Source organism: Nilaparvata lugens, chromosome 1 (genome assembly GCF_014356525.2).
Source record: "Nilaparvata lugens isolate BPH chromosome 1, ASM1435652v1, whole genome shotgun sequence".
Taxonomy (NCBI): Eukaryota; Metazoa; Arthropoda; class Insecta; order Hemiptera; family Delphacidae; genus Nilaparvata; species Nilaparvata lugens.
Window position 1 is genome coordinate 61,041,385 of NC_052504.1, and position 20,372 is coordinate 61,061,756.

The following is a 20,372-nucleotide window of genomic DNA, read 5'->3' on the forward strand; positions in this document are numbered from 1 at the left end:
TTGAAGTAACAAGTTCGAGAAATATTTATTGACAATTTATGAATTTACAGCTGCATATTTTGCAAAATAAAAAATTCTTGATGTAACGGGGTAACCTGATTGCTTGCTCTGAGTTGTCTATTAGAGCTTTATTTTATATCACATAAGAGCGCCACACCCCTCAATGTCCAATGATCCGGTGTAAATCTGCCAGGTAGCCACAAAGGAGTGATAAAATTCAAGTCAGTTCTGTTTGGTTTCTTATAAACTGGACACTGAACAAAAGAAGAATATATTAGTACTCATTTGAATAGAATATGGAATAAAAATGTGGAATTTCAAATAGAGAGAGCCAAAAATCTGAAAGTCTACCTACCATTCAATAGCGAAATAGTGCATGAAGATTGACAAATGCAAAAATTTACTGTTGAATAACTGATGTCGAATATACTTATATTTGTTTAATATTTTCATTTTTATCTCGTGAATTGAAACCATTTAAAGTAATTGCGACTTGAAAATTTGAATGTAGTAGGAGGAATTATTCATATCTGTGAAATAATCAATCCAATAACGTTCCTCGATTATTTTTAAAATAATTATACTAATAAAATTTATTAATTTCTACATTCCAGAATTGTCATTGTAATGGTTGATACATGGTATTGATCTGAAAGACTAATTTCAACTCCAAAAAAGCTTCATTTAAAAGTATCGGTAACTATTAGACTTTCAAAGCCTTATCATTATTTTAGAAGTCGGTTAAGGTTTCTCATCAACCACAAATTTTCATATTCCAAAATTCAATAGAAAGCTTTGTAAACACGATAAACATACATTGTTAATAGTAAAAGTAAATTCATTGATACACTTTCTTGATATATTTCACACGAGGTGTAAAATACACAAAAAAAGTTTGTATAGCAGCTCGGAATCTATCAAGAAACCATTATCTTGAAAATCAATGATTATTGGATTCCAACTCACAACATATAAAGTAGGACTTTTTGGGCCTGTGCTATTGATGGCAAACAACCAAATGACAGGCATCAACTGCGAAAGAATCTTGGGGGTTGCCTCAGTCAGCCTGCAATTCTTCTTGTCCCAACCAGCGCCCTCCAAAAACAATCCGTACACATAGACACCTTCCTGAAAAATGGGATAGAATTTATTTTGTTATCAATACAGTGTTTCACTGTGTTTCTTGTTTGAAACCAGATGTTTCAAAGTCAGTTTACCGAGTAAAATGTATTTGTTAGAAGCAAATGAATAAACTTTATTCAGATTGTAATTCAATTGAAAATGAATTTACACTACACATAGGTTGTAAACTTGGAAGGATTGTTAAAAATGATTTCGACTAACTTGAATACATTTTTCATAGGGGTTTTCACACTAGTTGTAATAATCAGTGTTCAAGACTTCGAATTTTCTTGCGATGAATGCTCTCAATTGCAGAACATCTGGAGACAGTTCAGTTAAAAATCTTAATTTTTAATGATCCCAAACGGTAAAAGTCTAAAGGTGTGAGATCGCGGGAACTTGATGGCATTGTATTTCATCCAGTTCACCTCGGTAAACTGACTTATGAAACACCCGGTAGATTAATTTATACAAAGTAATTTAATAGTTGTTTCAAGTAGTTTCTCAAGTGATAAAAGTATTGTGTAATATCAAATATGATATATAATTATGAAATATCAATTAATATAAATTTAGGAAAAATTAATTTGCATAATACCTTTTTGTATTCTTCGAATACTCTGTTATATAATTTTCCTGACCTTCATAAATGCGTAATAGAATATTATGCATAGCAAATTATAAATTATAGGAAGTAATGGTTCATACTTCTAAAAGGCCAACGTACTTCGATTAAGGTGATCAATGCAAGAGTTATATACTTTTTCCATAACAATGATTGTTGGCGAGGAGCAAAATAAATATACGATTCTGTGGATTGGTACTAATTGACAAGACGCCATAAAATAATTAATAGAGATTGATTGATTTTCATAAATAAAAGTGAAACTGACATAATTTAAATAAGAATTACAATAAAAAAATAATTGTGGCAATCAAACTTGTGAGCGATTGGTGTGGTGGTCGCGCTGATAAGCTATCGATAAGATGAGTTAAGCTCCATGCGGCTGCTACTCCTGTTGTAAGGGTGACCATTTGAAGAGCCGTACTACTCGAAAAACTATTTATGGAAATTGCTTCACAGTAGTTCGAGCACACTTATATAAAAGCTAAACGTCCACTCTTCTTTCTTGATCACTAGTCTCATTACCCACGCACAAGCCTAGAGCTCATGTAGGAATCATCCTTAGAGAAAAGACTCATAATCACTCACCTGGGGTGACGATTTAATTTCTTCTTTCATTAATTTAGTCACTTCATTGTGAAGCACAACCGAATCGAGTGGCCATCCTTTGTGAGCTCTTGCTACTTCCTGCCTCATAGCAGTCAAGAAACCTACAACACATCAACTCCATTGTCAAAATTGGGCATTGGGCCGGCCACTAAGGTTACTGCAAGTATGTACAACATTTCTGAACAGACATTATTCTGTCATCAGCTGAAGGCTTCATACGAAAAACAACTGTTTGACAGCAGCTTCTAACATAAACAACCAATATCAATGAATACTGGAAAATTACAAAAATGTTACGAAAGTAATTCAAGCTCAAATGGAGCAGCAAAGAAACAATGGAAATTCAAACACAAAAACTTAACCTCAAAAAAAATTTTGAGACCTTTCGCCGATGGCACAAAAAGTCTATACAGACATTAATAAGTAGTTGATGGCCGGCCTAACTTACGTGAATGAAATTCATTGCTATTATAGATATTTCTAAATGTTTTATATAACATTGTGTAATGGGTTATTTAAAATTGGAATATATTGGGGTTATATTATGTATGGTATTGTGATGGTATTATAAGGTTGTGAGAACAACCCTAGACATTATGGTAACAATTTATAATAGGGGAATCGCTTGGCTTGCGAGAGGTTAAATTGATCTAACTCTATAACTCATGAGAAAGGAACTATATTTTAAAATAATAAACAAAACAGTTATATTTTGGAGAACTAAGTAATCGATTTAATCAAATTGTAACTCAAAATGAAACTGGAACTTAAATAAAATAATATTGAGAAAACTTTTTAAACAAACAATAGAATAATTACAGGATTTGCCTTCAATAAAAAAAGATGAATAATATATAATAATAAAATTGATAATATTAGCTCACTGAACTCACTGAACCAGGAAAATGGTGTCTCGGAAAAGAAGGGTAGAGCCGGGCCCGGCCGGGGTCGGGAGCCGGGGCCGTAACCGACTGCCTGAGCCTCTCATTTTTTTCATAATTTTACTTGTCATGAATTTTCACCGTCGTCAGCAATTTATCTATTCATTGTGAAAATTCATGACAAATAATAAAAATTATGTAGTTCTATTACATCCCCGGGTCCCCCTAAACTTCGGCCCGAAGTTATCGAAAAAACGGCATCTCTCTAAGTTAATTTTTACACATTTCAATAATATTTCAAAAATTAAAGTCAAAATTACCGCAAGCTAAAATTATTATTATTATTCACAATATTATTCTAATTGGATATTTATATGTAACATAACTTTCAATGAATACCTTAAATCTATGTGAGTGCCAATTCATAAGCTAAATGCAAGTGATATAAATTACATTATAGTGAACTAATTCATAAAAAATCAAACTTAGCCTAACACATCAATCAACTTCAAATCAACAATTCAATACATTCATATCTGAATAAGAATTGAATGGAAAAAATTTCAATTATATTGATGAATAAAATTAAACCTACAAAATCTACGAAAGTAATAAAATTGAATCATAATGCAAAAATTAAACATCAAGTCCGAATAGTATTCGAGTAAGCAAAATAATATTGTGGACCTTGAAAATAAGAATAATAATAATAATTGAAATAGTTTATCTTCTAATCTGGGAAAATATTTGAATCGATAGCATAAAAGAGTAAATGGATACAATAATAGTGAATAAGTAATTATTATTTGCATAGTTTCCTATATCCTAACCCATTATTTTAATGATTTCATTACATATTACTTTACTAAAACACAATATATTCTTAAAGCTCCTGTGGGTAGTCCACAATTGGAGTACGTTTCGGGACTCTCAGTTGATTTGCTTTCTTCTTAATATAATTTTGAAGACATAAATACAAGAATATAACAGTTATCAGTGTTTGCCAGACAATAATAATATAAATGATCAGTTTATTGTTCACCCCTAACAAATCAAAGTTATTTGGCATTTCAACATGATGGAAAATGTCTTCTGAGAATGAGTTGTGCTCTTCAAATTTTGAAAAATTCAAGTGCCAATTTTCATTTAAAATTTCCGAAAGGTTTAAGTACTGAGGCAGAGTCTCATGTTTAAAAATTGGGATGCTCAATTTAGATAAATTTGTCCACATGTGAGGAATTAAGTTATTAATAGCTGGAGAAGGATGGGAACGGTAGTCGCAAGGATAAAGAGTGCTTATCAGTACGTCGCCGTTGTCGTCTTGAAGTTCGCAGTTGCAAGGGATGTGGAGTGATAGGGTTCCTGGACTGTTGCTTGGGACCTCAGTTGTTGAGTTTTTACAGCGAATTGTCGTCTTTTTGCCGGTGTTGTGGAATAGGAAGGTGTCTTCTCGTAGGCGAGTGATTAGGGTTTGATTGTCAGTTGCTTTACAATCAAATTTGCAGACTTCTCGTAGCTCCGATACGTCTGCTTCTGATGTTAGAAGGTGGAGACAAGTGGCTTGGGTGGCGGAGTTCGACATCTTTTTCCTCGGAATCAAGCAGAGGCCTTTCTCCTTGAACTGGCAATCGTCTTCTTCGTCATCTGACAGGATTTGCAGTTTATTTTCTTCTCTAAGTATCAGGTGATGTTGGGAGGTCAAACGGCAGGTATGACCATTCCAATGAAGCGGGATAGATTGCAGGTGGAATAATGAAATAGTTGAATTTTTCTTCTTTATTGGTATTTTGAGGGTAACCAATAGTTCGTTGTCGGATTTTCTGCAGGATGTTAGTTTCAAGTTTCGAATTTTATCGTTGTCTTTTGTTGATATGGTGAAGTTTCTCTTGTTTATTTTCTTTTCGAGTTCTTGAAGTCGATTGTTTAGGTCTTCTTTTGAAATGACGTGATGAGAAAGTTGTTGATTGTAGCATCTCATGTCGATTTCATTGTAGTTGTTAGATAGAGTCATCATATACATGAAAATAGTAGTCCTCAGTTGTGTTTTCAGTACATCGGTTGTAGTATTCCCTTTCTGAAACTTATTCTGTTGGGTGAATGATTCTTGCCAAAGAATAAGGTCATGCTTCATGTTGTTCAATACTTTCTTCACGTTCTCTGCCATGCCGTTCATCTTGCGTGTGTTGTCTATCAATTCGACATGTTCAGCGTGAACGAAGTCTTGAAGATTACTGAGATGAGAAGTGATGTCGGTTTCGGTTTTCACGTATGCGCCCAATTCTTCGTCGGTAGCTACTCCGCAACACCAGTTTAGGACCGCCCCGATCGTATCGATAGAGCGTTCGCGGCGTGGTAGTCGATTTTCGCTCTCAGCTGGAGTGTTGTCGTCATCGCTGCCAATGTAAATGCCGTCTTGTAGTTGTAGAAGTTGCAGCTCCGTTCGATGAATCTGATCAAATACTGCACACTCCGATGAGGAAGGGAAAGGACATGAGTCAATTTTTAAAGGAGTACTCAGAAGGTTCCTCATAACAAATAAAGGATTTGACCTAGGAATACTGAATGTTATTGGAACTGTGGACTCGTAAAATACTACATTGTGAATTTCTTTAAATAGAGCTCCGTGAAAAAGAGAAATTTCTTGAGACAATACCGTACAACATATTTCTACAAATGCTAAGGAACAAAGTATTATGGTATTCATTTTAAAAATATTATATCAGTTAGTACTCTATATTAATCTATCAATGAACAGTTCGTATAAGATATCAATTTTATAAACAATAATTACTAGTAAAATCCCCAAAAACCTACAAATAGATTATGTAAATGGTCAAATTAATAGCTATTTCTTATATTCCAATCGTAATCACTTACTGGAATTGATTATTTCATTAACATCAATACAGATAATATTGTTATTAAAATATACGTTTTCACATAAATAATCTTATAAATAAATAAATTATTATATCAAGAATCATCCGTTTCTGAAAAAGAGAAACATTTTATTACATACGAGTCAAGAAAATAATATTCAAGCATAAATCGTATTTGATGATTTTCAAATAGCATTCATTCATAAACAAAAACGTGAGAACAATTCACATCTTTTAATAATGAATCATCGTTAGAATGTCTAGTAAAATTGTCTATCAGAGCTCAATTATATTTCATTGTTTCATCGAAGTAGAAATCCAATTAATTAATTGATTGATTGAAAACTGCATACTATTGTGATTTGAGAATCATCTCGATATCTAGTCGTGAGAAAATGGATTTGATCGCTTCACAAGTCAATACTGATCTCGCAAACAAAATTCTCTAAAAATTCAGTTGTAAGCATGATATTGTTTTTCAATGATTTGGAAAATAAATAAATTACATGAATGTTTCATCTCGATTTCTTCTCATCAATTGTCTTTTAAATTAATGAAAGGCAAAGATTTAGGATGAGCGAGGTATAATTGCTAGCATAAAGAAAAGTGCTGGAATAAAGAATACAGTTAGACAATAGAACAATAAACACTTAATTGATGGGATCTCGTATGAAATATTTTTTCAATTTATCTACATGAAAAGCTACATTTTTATAAGTACCTCGTAGCGGAAAAAATATCTCATAGACTTCATCTGTTACTTTCTTTACTACTTCATATGGGCCTGAATATTTTTTGACTAATTTCCTAGACTGTCCTTGTCTTACATCAGGATCGTGGACCATAACTAAATCTCCTGGTTCAAAAATGCAATCTGTTCTATTCCTATCGTAATAGTATTTCTGTTTTTCTTGTGCATCTGATAAGATTGATGGTATCTGTTCTCGCACTTCTTTAAGATTTGCTAATCTCGCGTCTAAATGATAAGTGACGTCGTCATTTTCGGGAAAGATTTTCAAATCTAAAGGAGTAGTGGCTTCAAAACCGTGCAATAAGAAAAAAGGTGTATATTTCAAAGAGCATTGTTTCGAAGTATTGTATGCGAATAAAACTTTCGGCAGCATTTGTACCCACAAATTCCTATTATCGGCTACGTAAGCTGTTAGCATCTCTTGAATTGTCCGGTTGGCTCTTTCGGCCAGACCTTGACTTTGGTGGTGACTTGATGATCCTAATATGTGTTTGATTCCAAGCTCAACCATAAGGTCATCGACTTTTTTATTTACAAAATGTGTACCTCTATCGGATCGAATTTCTTTTGGAACGCCAAATCGGTATATTAATTTCCATAAGCATTTAGTGGTATTATTTGCGTCGGCGTGTTTACAAGGTTCAGCTAAAATATATCGGGTCGTTAAGTCCATGTATGAATAGCCCATTGAGCTCTCTAACGGACCGATGTAGTCCATCATGATACTTGAGAAAGGCTTACTATCACACTTGATGGGTGATAAGAAACCTTGAGGCTTCGTAGTAGGGGTTTTTCTCTCTTGGCAATTTTTACATGATCTTACATAATTCGCAATGTTTTCATACATATTTTCCCAATAATATTTCGATGATATTTTCTCATGGGTTTTATAAATGCCGGTATGTCCACCTGTTAAGGAATCATCATGGAATGTTTCAAGGATTTTATTGATAAGAGATCGGGGTACGAGAAGTTTCAATTGATTGGTATGCCCATCAAATTTCTTCAGATAGACAATGTCTTTTTCGATCGTGTATTTTCTCGCCTTTCTAATCGTAGCTGTATCACTATGATTAGGGTTTCGTATTGCATCATATATTTTTCTTATACTCTCATCATTTTTCTGTAAAGTCTTTATGTCTATTTCTTCTATTTCGAATATATTGTAGTTTTCGTCCTTTGTGAGATCAGTTATATCCTTCTCTAGTGGATATCTACTCAGGGCATCAGGTACGTGCATTTGGGCTCCTGGTTTATATTTCAAATCAAACGTGAACTCCGTTAATTTCATAAGTAACTTACTGACTCGAATACTGGGGTTTTTCCAAGTTTTATAGTATTGCAAACTAGCATGATCTGTGTAGATTGTAAATAATCGGCCAATTAAGTATTGTCTGAAATAATTTACACAATACACTATTGATAGAAGTTCAATCTCTCCTACTGCCCAATTTTCTTCATGTTTTGTCAGTTTTCTGGAAACAAAAGCTACTGGATGTAATTTTCCATTGTCATCTGGCTGCGAGATAATGCCCCCTATTCCAACTCGAGAAGCATCTGTGTGTACCACTACCTCCTTATCATTATTAAAATGATGAAGTACGGGTTGTGATAAAAGTTTGCTTTTTATTTCCGAGAATGCGTTCTGCTGATCTTCTTCCCAAGTGATTGGTTTATTCTCGTTATTTTTAGATATCAGATTTGTTAAGGGTCTTGCAATTATAGCGTAGTTTTGAATGAATTTTCGGTAAAATCCACTAAGACCAAGAAATGCTCTGACATCTTTGACAGTTTTGGGTATAGGGTATTTTTCGATAGCTTCCAAGGTTTCGGAAGCGGGTTGTATCCCTTCCTTTGAGACAGTGTGTCCAAGTACTTTAATTTTTCGGTAGAAGAAGTGACATTTAGATGTATTCAATTTTAGTCCTACGTCTTGCAATCTTTTCAAGGTTTTCTCGAGCTGTTGATATTGCTTATCAAATGATTCTCCATAGCTAATGATATCGTCCAAGTAAATCAAAACTCCTCTATACAAATAATCATTGAATACTTGGTTGATTGCTCGTTGGAAAGCATTTGGAGATGTTCTAAGACCAAAAGGTAGTCTTTTGAACGTGTACAGCCCTTTATGAGTTGCAAATGCTACATATTTTCGACAATCTTCGTGTAATGGCTGTTGGAAAAATGCTTGTCTGATATCTAGGGTGGAAAAGTAATCCGAATTGTCAAGAGAATCAAAAATTGTTTGAAGAAGGGGAAGGGGATATCTATCCGGTAATATTTTCTCGTTCAACATTTTATAGTCTACAACCAATCTGAATCCACCGTCTTTTTTAGTAACTAAAAATGCGGGAGAAGCATAATGACTCTGGGTTTCACAAACTATTCCTGCTTTTATCAATAACTCTACTTGTCTGTCTATTTCTGTTCTTTGAGCGATAGGTAATCTGTACGGTGACTTAGCAATGGGTGTGTAATCTGTAAGTTTGAACTTGTATTCGGGTAATTTCGCTTCCTCGAAATCAATTTCGTTTGTTGAAAATAGGTGTTTGTATTTATTGATGAGTCTTTTCGCTTTGGAATTTTGCTCTGGTGTAAGATCTTTATTAATATCTATTTCACAACCCCCTCCATCGAATAGAACAGAGTCTACTAATGAAACAGATTCGTCGTAATTACAAACTTCTCCTTCAATTTCACCAATAATAGTTTCATGCAACAATCTTATATCTTGCCTTCCTAGATTCAAAATTCTAATTTCACTCATGTTTGTTTCAAAATCATCCTCATTCCAAAGCACATGCAATTTTTTATTATGTAATAACGATTCATTTGGAGTAAAATGGGATACTTTGAGCAATTTTTGTGTTAGATTGACTTTGACATTCACGTCTTTTTGAGCGGGGATTATTGTTTCAAGAGCACATTTGACGAAATTTACGGGATTGGGTATGCAGACTTCTTTTGTAATATTTGTTTCAGAATCGTTGTGTAATCTATTTAATGTACAAATCCACTCTTTATCCATGTCTAATTCGACTATTTTACCATTATCGGTCATTGAAATGATGTTATTCTCATAATCTAATTTCATTTTATATTTTGAGAAGAAGGAATTTCCAACAATAATATCGGCCTGTAAGTCTTCAGAAATTACTAAATTTACTTCGAATTTCCTGTCATGTATTTGAATTTCACTCGAGATCATTCCTGTGATCGGCATTAATGAACCATTAGCTACCGATAAAGCAATACTACTATTTTTCAAATGTTTTAGATCATCGCTACTTAAAAGATTTTTTTGAACTATGTTTACGTTCGTACCGGTGTCAATGGTAATTGATACATCTTTTCCTTTGAATTTTCCATTAATAGTAAGTACTGGGACTTGAATTCTTCTCTCTTTAGTCAATGATCCATTCATTCCAAGTTCGTGCTGAGCATGCATTTCGGAAGACAATAGCTGTTTGAAGTTGGTTTCACTTTCTATTTCGTTAGAGCAATTAATTTCACTTTCATTTGAGTATAACTGATTATTATTGGCATTGAGAAAAAACTGCCTGACAAATTCTATCGCTTTGGATTGTTCATCTTTCATTGATACAGAAGATATTATATTACATGTGATTTCTTCTTTATCAATTGAATTTGGAGAATAATTATCAAATGGAAATTCAGCGCTTTGTTTTTCAAATCCGGATCCCAAGTTCATATCCGATTCGTCTAGGCTCGGGATCCTGTATTCGAGTTTTTTGATAAGAAAAAACAATCGTCTTTCCAGTGATTATTTCTCTTACAGTATGTACAGAATCTAGTCCTATTAGGGTTGATTGGTGTCCTGTAATTGACTGATGTTGATTGTGTGTAATTATTGTTTGTATAAGGTTGTCTTTGGAAATTGTTCTGATTTGTTTCGTGTGGGAAGACGTTTCCGCTCCTATTTCCAAACTGTCTATTAGGATTAGGATTATGTGATTGTGTGTTTCTGTCGCGATCATTGTAATTATTATTGTTTGAATAAGGTTGTCTTTGGAAGTTGTTCTGATTTGTTTCGTGTGGGGAAAAGTTTCTGTTTTCGAGTTTTTGTCTGGTTGTCTCTTCATGAACAGGGTCTACAAGTTTACTTTTTAAGTGGTCTACTGCATCAAGAAATGTCGCGTTTTCATTTTTATCCGAAAATATGTCGAAAATTGCCAATGCTGTTTTCTTGAGGTAGAGGGGTAAATACAAGATTTTATCATCCTCATCCCACTTATTTATTTTTGCTGCCCTATTGAAGGTTTTCAACCACTCGTTGAAGTCTTCACTCTTTGTACCCCCATAGCTTTCGGGTTTCGCAAAGGGTCTTTTATCATTCCCTGCCATATTATTTTCTGGAATTAGGATATTTGCTAAGTTATCGGGAGCTACTGTGTCGTAGATGTGTTCTTGATTTCTGCCTAGCTTGCCTACTATTCGCTCGTAATCGGCTAACATAGGGAAGATAATACGATCGCGTTGAGACAGGGACCCTAACTTAAGTAATCGACTTAGAGCATCTCTAGCTCCTGAACCGTGGTCCACATAAATACAAACTTTTTTTGCCAAGTCAACAGCGAATCTCAAGTATTCAATATTAACAGATTTAGGGATGTGAATACCTAACTGTTTGCCTAGCTCTAATAATTCTGATTTATCCAGAGATTTTACTTTTAAATCAATAGGTAAACGTAATAATGAAACCTCGAATTCACTAGGTGATTGTTCAGAGTCACTAGAACTAGAGCTACTCATCTCAATATAACAATAATAACAATTATCATATTTACCCTGTACGTTGAGAGAATAGAGGACATAATTATACGAGATCAAACACAGAATATAACAATTATGATAATGACCTGAAATGAAAATGTCAATAGATAATTTGAAGGCTAATCTTGTCAATTAATAAACTCTTTCTCATGAGAACGACGCCCAACACCATGTAATGGGTTATTTAAAATTGGAATATATTGGGGTTATATTATGTATGGTATTGTGATGGTATTATAAGGTTGTGAGAACAACCCTAGACATTATGGTAACAATTTATAATAGGGGAATCGCTTGGCTTGCGAGAGGTTAAATTGATCTAACTCTATAACTCATGAGAAAGGAACTATATTTTAAAATAATAAACAAAACAGTTATATTTTGGAGAACTAAGTAATCGATTTAATCAAATTGTAACTCAAAATGAAACTGGAAACTTAAATAAAATAATATTGAGAAAACTTTTTAAACAAACAATAGAATAATTACAGGATTTGCCTTCAATAAAAAAAGATGAATAATATATAATAATAAAATTGATAATATTAGCTCACTGAACTCACTGAACCAGGAAAATGGTGTCTCGGAAAAGAAGGGTAGAGCCGGGCCCGGCCGGGGCCGGGAGCCGGGGCCGTAACCGACTGCCTGAGCCTCTCATTTTTTTCATAATTTTACTTGTCATGAATTTTCACCGTCGTCAGCAATTTATCTATTCATTGTGAAAATTCATGACAAATAATAAAAATTATGTAGTTCTATTACAATTGTAACTTACTATCTCAGTCATATTCGGTCTTATAAATGACTTTTTTCTGTTTGGCTGGTTTTAAATTCCACTTTTTACCCTTATTTGAATTGTATTAAATAATATTTTCATCCATCTACTAAATAAAAACTACCATCAAGCTTAGAGAGGTTGTGTTACACTTCCCTCGAAAATGCATTTTATTGTGTGACTAGACTAGGTCTTCACTACTTTTTTTTATAAATCACACAATATTTTGTGAAACACAAAATTGTTGAAGTGAGCAGCAATCGTCAGCAAATGAAAATTATTTGTGCAACTAGTGCGCAAAGTGACAGTTTGGCGAGGGCGGAATGGTTTCTTGAGTGCAGCAGAGGAACTTTGCGCACGTATTTCACATTAAATTTTTCCTACAGTTACCATTGAATATGAAAAGTGGGTAATTATGGGTAAAATTCCCTGAAATCCATCAAATGTTTTACTGTGTAATTTTATTATTAATAAAAACAACCTTAATTTATTTAAAATTGAATAATAATGTAGTAAATGAATGAAGGCGGCTGTCACTCATGTGGTGGCTGTCACTGTCATCCACTGTTGTCCACTGCCTTCATATTATTATAATGTGCACCTCACTATACCACAGTCAGTGCAGTTACCAACTTAATTTTGATTTTGCTGCACTGGTGCTCCATATAACCTACTAACTATTTTGTGTTGCCATGTTGCAAATCTGGAGTGCAGAAAAAAATTTTCCCGCACTAGAGCGGAAAAGTGAATCTTTGGGTATTGTAATCAGTACAGGAACAGCAACTTTCCGAGTTAGCTGTAGGAAATAGATATTTGTGCAACTAGTGCGCAAAGTGACAGTTTGCTGCACCGAAAGAAACATTTAGGCACATTGAAGGTGAAGGAGTGGAATGTCCTGTCAGCCATCCCAAAGGTTAAGCCCAAAGCTGGACCCGAAAGGTTATGGATTTGTCTGTTTCCTGGATGAGGCCTGCTTTAGTGCTGTAAGATCAGCCAACTCTAGAGCCAACCTAGGACTCTGTCAGGTTTCAATTATCTCAACACCAGTTAAGGATAATGCCCAGGGTCCTTCAAATCAATCTCCACCACAGTAAAGCAGCATCTGCTGCTTTTTGGCAGTTCTTCCTCAGAGAGGGATTTGACCTGGCACTGATCCTTCACCGAGGAAGAATTGCAGGCCTGAGCGATACCAAGGGTAGGTTGATATACTGTACCTCTCTCAGGAATGTCAGAACCTGCATACTTGTGAGAAAGGGTATGGACTGCCTAACTCTTAATGAATCGTGTTCCAGAGATCTTACTGTGATCTCATTAACTTGGAGCTATGAGGGCAGGAAATGGAGCACAACTGCATGCTCAGCCTACTTGCCCTACGACTCTGGAGATCTTCCTCCATCAAGAGAAGTTGAACTCCTGGTGGAGTCATCTTGTGCTGGCGGTCAACAACTCCTTGTAGGTTGTGACGCCAATGCTCACCACACAACTGGATGAGGAAGCTCAGACACGAACCCACGAGGTGAGGCTCTTCTTCAGTTTCTCATATCCAAGAATCTTTATGTCTGTAATGTTGGAAACCGTCCGACGTTCGTTACATGAAACCAGAGTGAGGTTATTGACGTTACATTCTGCTCAGAAGGACTCCTAAGGGTCATTGATAACTGGCACGTAAGTCATGAGGCCTCTCTGTCTGATCACAGGTATGTCTGTATCAACATGCAAAGCGAGGGCGGCTCTTCCTGCTATCGGAATCCGAGGAAAACAGATTGGTCACTCTATAGGTCTGACCTTCTGTCTCAACTTGGGTCACTGGGCAGGAGGGTTACCTGCTTTGCAGACATTGATCAGATTGCTTCTGACCTTCAGAATGCAATCATGAGCTGCTTTCAGGACAGTTGCCCATTGCGGCGGGGAAAGTCACACCAATACTGAGTGGTGGACTGCTGACCTTGACCGCAAAAGGGCGGCTATAAAGAAGCTTCATAACCATTGCAAACGGAGCCTTATTTGGGAGCCATACCACAGGGCACTCACAGAATACAGCCTTGCAATCAAGAAAGCTAAAGAAAACTCTTGGAGACAATTTAAACTAGAGGTAAACAGTCTCAGTGCAGCAGCGAGACTGCAGCGTGTCTTAGCTTCAAGCCCAATTGGCCTCTTGGGAACGCTTAGGTCACCAGGGGGACAATATACCACTGGAATTGATGGAAGTCTCAAACTTCTTCTTGAGACTCACTTTCCAGATTGTACCTTTGAGAGTGATTGCTCAGGCATGTCTGGCAACAGCGAAATGAGCTCATGGCCAAGAGCTGATCGTGGAAGCTGGACTTTAGCCAGGCGAATTGTCACACTCTACAAAGTTAAATGGGCTATATCCAAGTTTGGCCCCTTCAAATCTCCTGGGGGGATGGCATAATACCAGCTATGCTGCAGCAAGGACCAGAAGCTCTACTAGTTCTCTTGTGTGAACTTTTTGGAGCGAGTCTGGCCTATGGGTACATCCCTCAAGCCTGGTGCCTCAGTAGAGTGGTCTTCATTCCAAAGAGAGGAAGAGCAGACTACTCAACTGCAAAATCATTTCGTTCCATCAATCTCACATCGTTTCTCTTGAGGACGCTGGAGAGACTGGTGGGAAGTCATCTAAGGAAGGGAGTGCTTTCAGACACTCCCCTCCACAGGAATCAGCATGCTCATCAGCCTGGCAAGTCCTGTGAAACAGCCCTGCATCAGCTTGTGAGCAGGGTGGAGGACAGCCTTGCTGCCAGGGAGATTGCCCTGTGTGCCTTCATGGACATTGAGGGCGCATTTGACAATGTCACTTACAAGGCCATGGTCCGAGCGGTGCGGGGACGTGGTCTTGAGCCTGCCATATGTAGGTGGGTTGGGGCCATGCTCTGCTCCAGGCGGATCATGGCTGATCTTCAAGGTGAGTCAATGGTGATTGCGCCTGCGAGGGGTTGTCCGCAGGGAGGTGTGCTTTCACCTCTTCTGTGAAACCTTGTGGTCGATGGTCTCCTTAATGAACTCACAAGTAAAGGTGTCTTTGTACAGGGCTATGCTGATTACATAGTCCTCATGGTACAGGGAAAGTTCAACAACATTGTTGCTGACGTCATGAACATCAATCTCAAAATTTTTAATGACTGGTGTCTTGGAGAGGGACTAAGTATAAATCCCTCGAAGACTGCAGTCATTCCATTTACAAGGAAAAAGAACCTAGAGTCTCTCTCCAGGTTGAAACTTGGATTTACACGGCTTGAAGTATCAAGTGCAGTCAAATATCTAGGGCTGACCATTGACTCAAAGCTGACTTGGAACAATCATTTAAACAATACACTGCATAAAGCTAAATGGGCGCTTATGACGACCAGAAGATTTGCAGGCTCCATGTGGGGGATAAAGCCTCACATAGCTCTGTGGCTGTAGAAGGCAGTAATAAGGCCTCAGGTAACTTATGGATCACTAGTCTGGTGGACATTTACAGCCACAGCCAAACTCACAAGTCTAAAAAGGATGCAAACACTTCTAGTCACTGCAGCTTTCAGGAGCAGCCCATCAGCAACTCTTCAAGTTGCTCTTGGCTTACTGCCATTGAACATTTTTATTATGGCAGAGGCACGGAAATCAGCCTATCGACTGAAAGTTGCAAGCCAATGGAGAGAAGGCCTGTCTGGAACAGGCCACTGCACAATCGCCAAAGCTGTTGCTCAAAGCCCTGTGCTTGAGATGACGTCGGATGTCATGAGCACAGAGTTGGTTTTTACTAAACCTTTCTCTGTTAAATTCTGCTCTAGAGAGGAGTGGAAGTCTGAGGAAGGGCCCTGTCCCAAAAGAGGCAGCCTTATCTGGTACTCAGACAGTTCTATCATTGAAGGGAAATCTGGCAACGGGGTGTACAGTGATTCACCTAGAACACAAGTCTATGCAAGTCTGGGACAACACTGCACCATCTTTCTGGCAGAAATTTGGGGCATCATGGATTGTGCCAACATAGGCATTGCCAGGTGCTATTGCAATAAGTATATAGCAATCCTGTATAGTAATCCTGGCAGCCCTCGAGGCTCTTGACTCCAATGAAATCAAGTCCAAATTGGTGTGCGAGTGCCACAAAACACTCAGCGGGCTTTCAACGCTCAACTCTGTGCATCTTGGTTGGGTACCCGGCCATGTAGGCATAGGAGGTAATGAGCGTGCAGATGAGCTTGCTAAGCGGGGTTCTAGCATGCCATTCCTTGGCCCAGAGCCGGGCTGTGGCATAAGTAAAACAACTGCCTTCCACACAATAAGTAAATGGTCCAGGGACTTTCACCACCAGCAATGGCAGGGTCACCCTGATCAAGCACTAGGCAAAAGGCTGCTGGCAGAAACATGCCCTCGCTTCACCAGCTGGCTGGTGAGTCTGGGTAGAAGTCGGGTCAAGCGGATGTTTGCCCTGATAACTGGACATGGCCACTTCAGGAAACATCTCCACACAATTGAACTCAGAAATTAAATGAATGTGTGGGCTTTGTAATCAGTCTGAAGAGACTGCTAAACATATCATACTGGATTGCGAAAGTCTTGGAGCTAGAAGAAGGGTTCTGTTTGGCTGTAAGCAACCAGGTGAGGAATGGGATGTTGGTAAAGGGAAGAAACTCCTGGACCTTGTAAAGGACACGGGAGTTGGTTTGCCTAACTAACATACTTTTGGGACACACAATAAGCTTCGGTTGACGTGTGAGGTTCTTTGGACCTTTGGATCTTTGAATTCGTCCCTTCAAAACATAAACATAGTTGCAATCAACTGAGAGCTCGGAGAAAAAATCTCAAATTCAACCACATACAAGAATCTGTGCTTCAACTTACCTTGTGGATTGAAAAATCCACTCATCCAAAATTGATGAGGACGTCTGTTGAACAACCAGGTAGAGAATTGAGCATTCCTCTCAAGTAATTCAGTAAACCAGAATCCAAGCGAAGAAGATTGCCATGATACACGTCTCCAAATGTGCGGGATCCTTGCATCGTAAATATTGTCTAGAGCGTCTCTTAAATTCTAAACAGTGACATAAATTAAATTTATTTGATTTGATTTAAGTGATCGGCTCATTGTAATACATAAAATTGTGATTTCATAGTTATTGTGTAGCTAAGTTGTTCAAATAAATGGATTAGGGATAATAACTCATTATTACATACACATAACATTTAACAGGCAAACACTCACTGCACATAACATTTTGAATAATTGAGAGCAAAAACAGGCAAATTACTCACTATCTCTTTCATGTCTAGATAGATGACATATTAGAATTAGAATTTTACGAGCATTCATCAATTTTCATGTAAACAGAAGAGCCTCAAGTATTGCATACCTACCTCTAAATAACAATTTATACAATAATGATTACTTTGAAAATAACGAAACATGTTATGAGTTTTTTAAAGAGGAAATCGCATAATTATGTGAATGTAGTTTTACAATTCAGATAAATTTAAAGCCTGCTTTATTTATATAAAATAATATGAAACCTGCGACGAGTAGTAGAACGGATTATTGTTTGTTAAAATGAACTGTAATTTGAAAATCTTACAATTTTCTCTTACCTCACTCATAATAATGGTTCCTTCAATAGCAAGGAGTAAGTCTTTTAGAGTTTTTCGTACGGCTGTGATCACCTTCTGCATCCTATCGATCTCTTGTCTCAAGAATATATTCATTGGAGAGAGGATACCCATTATCTTCAGCCTGAAAGTGCAGAATCATCATGTAGGAATTAAGAATTAATTATAATTATAGTATGAATTATAATTATAATTAATTATTGAAGGAATTAAGAATTGTAAGCCAGATCACGATGTTGATCAAATAGGATTTTGGCTAAATTTTTGCTACATTTGTAAGTTTAATCTGTATAATGTGCATTTCTCACACAATTTGTAGACAATACTTTGGATTAAGAAGTGACCTATTAATACAGATCAATAATGGGTTGACACGTTTTTTAAAACATTATTCCAAGAAAGTAATTAAATGATAAAATTGATTTAAATTGATTAATTTAAATAATTTATTTGATATTCCTAATGAGCTGGAATCATACAAGGAAGTCACTCACCTCTCTTTTACAAGGTATGGGTCATAGTCGTTGGGAAGTTTGCTAAGCATATCACTACAAACCCTTCCCACAATCACTTCTCTAGTCTCGGATCCACCAATTGACGACTCTTTCGGTTGTATGGAAATGATTGTATCCAGCAACTCTTTGGCCGTGTTACTCTGATAACTGGAACAAAAGAAGTATCAAGAGATGCTAATTTATATGAGAGAATAATTTCTCAATTAGGAATAGAAATAAGATGATTATAAGAGTAGAAGGACAATTAGAGTAGAATCTAGAGTAGAATCGTGTAGGATCCGATGTAAAATAGAATGAAGCAAGAAACATACCGTAAGAGATAAAATGAAGTTTTATATATTACCAGTAGAGGAACTGAATACATCATTCTTGTTTTAACTCTCAATAATGTAGGATTATACTACCCGCATTCTTTAAAATTATAACAAGTAGGCCTATGTCAATTTTCAATGTTACGAGAGTGAATTAACTAACTCGTAGCAAGTTAATGTTCAAACGCATATGGGATGAATTGTGAATATTAGCGTAACCTACAATTTAATTTGGACTGTAGTAAACATTTTAGAAGGGACAGTTTTGGGCATAAGCCTGTTGTGCCTTCTCACATAAGTGTAATTATTGTACATTACTGAATAAATAAATAAATATTGAAACATTTACAAGTGACCCTCTTGTAAATGACAAGACATGTTGAATGACTACTTTAATCTTCTAGTCTAGTTGATCCGAGGGCCAATATGCAGCGGCACCATAAGTGAAACTAGTACATATTATATGTATTGGATAGTGCTTGTGTAATTTGTTGCGTTGAATAGTTATGTAATTTTAGCAGACAACAATCTGTAGAATTATTTTCCAAAACATCGTGGTATGCTCACTTCCAACACCGTTCAAATCACAATTTTACTGGTTACTATATATGCTCTGAATAAAAAAGTCAGATTTGGACAAAATAGGCTATAAGCGTTGCCAAACTGTGCAAAAATGCGACCTTTTTATGCAAGCCCTTATGACTGAATATATTCAATAAGACAACCCTGCATCGGCTGTGTTGTACAGGTTGTATACAGGTTTGCATGAGAATATAAATTTTGCACAATTTATCAACGCGGCTATTTTGTACAGGTCTCAACTTGTTTTATCTAGACAGACTCTAGAGTATAGTTACTAGGAAGATAATAATTATCATATAGTGTAAAATAATTATCTACAGGACCCTCTATGAATTTGATAGTTATTTGAATTGAGAGAAAAATTCTAATAGCCTCATAGAAATTTAATAAATAAACGCACATAATGTCAGCATTGGCATGCAAGCCATAGACTCCAGGATGATCCACCGCAGGTAGATTTCCTATTGCTTCCAAATAGTCGTGTATGTTTTTGTAAGTCATTATCTTGTAACCCGTGAAGAACACGAAAGCGTCGCCGAACATTTCCTTGCAGAACCAGACTCGAGCAAAAGTGTTGAGCAGCCGTTTGTCGTAATCGTCGGTTACACGTCCACCGTACTGAACCTCTCCCAGCATGTATCTACAACAATTTCAATACGGTACTGAATTACTAATTACTGATACTGTATTACTGAAACTCATTACTATCTACAGTGGAATACCATTTATCATATATAATTTGATTATATGCAGTGGAACTGATTTGATTTGATTACAATGATTATTTCACGGACATTGTTCTCCTAGATCCCCATTTGTATCCACCTATACTTTTTTATATACCGTATCTGAAAAAGCATACAAATAATTACCCTCACATAACTGACCAACTGAAGCACAAAATCGAAGATGAAACACATAATAAGT

General features: G+C 36.4%; 1 protein-coding gene across 1 annotated transcript in view; it reads right to left on the bottom strand.

The window, feature by feature from the left end:
* LOC111050065 (dynein heavy chain 8, axonemal) overlaps nt 1-20,372 on the bottom strand; it is a 78,650-nt gene continuing 58,278 nt past the window's right edge. The window contains exons 47-53 of the mRNA XM_039434868.1: nt 19,846-20,085; nt 18,532-18,699; nt 18,020-18,161; nt 17,279-17,468; nt 2,336-2,457; nt 967-1,128; nt 1-254 (exon numbers count right to left, since the gene is read on the bottom strand). Coding sequence (XP_039290802.1) covers nt 129-254; nt 967-1,128; nt 2,336-2,457; nt 17,279-17,468; nt 18,020-18,161; nt 18,532-18,699; nt 19,846-20,085 — 1,150 coding nt within the window. The 3' untranslated portion in view covers nt 1-128. The remainder of the gene's footprint in view (nt 255-966; nt 1,129-2,335; nt 2,458-17,278; nt 17,469-18,019; nt 18,162-18,531; nt 18,700-19,845; nt 20,086-20,372) is intronic.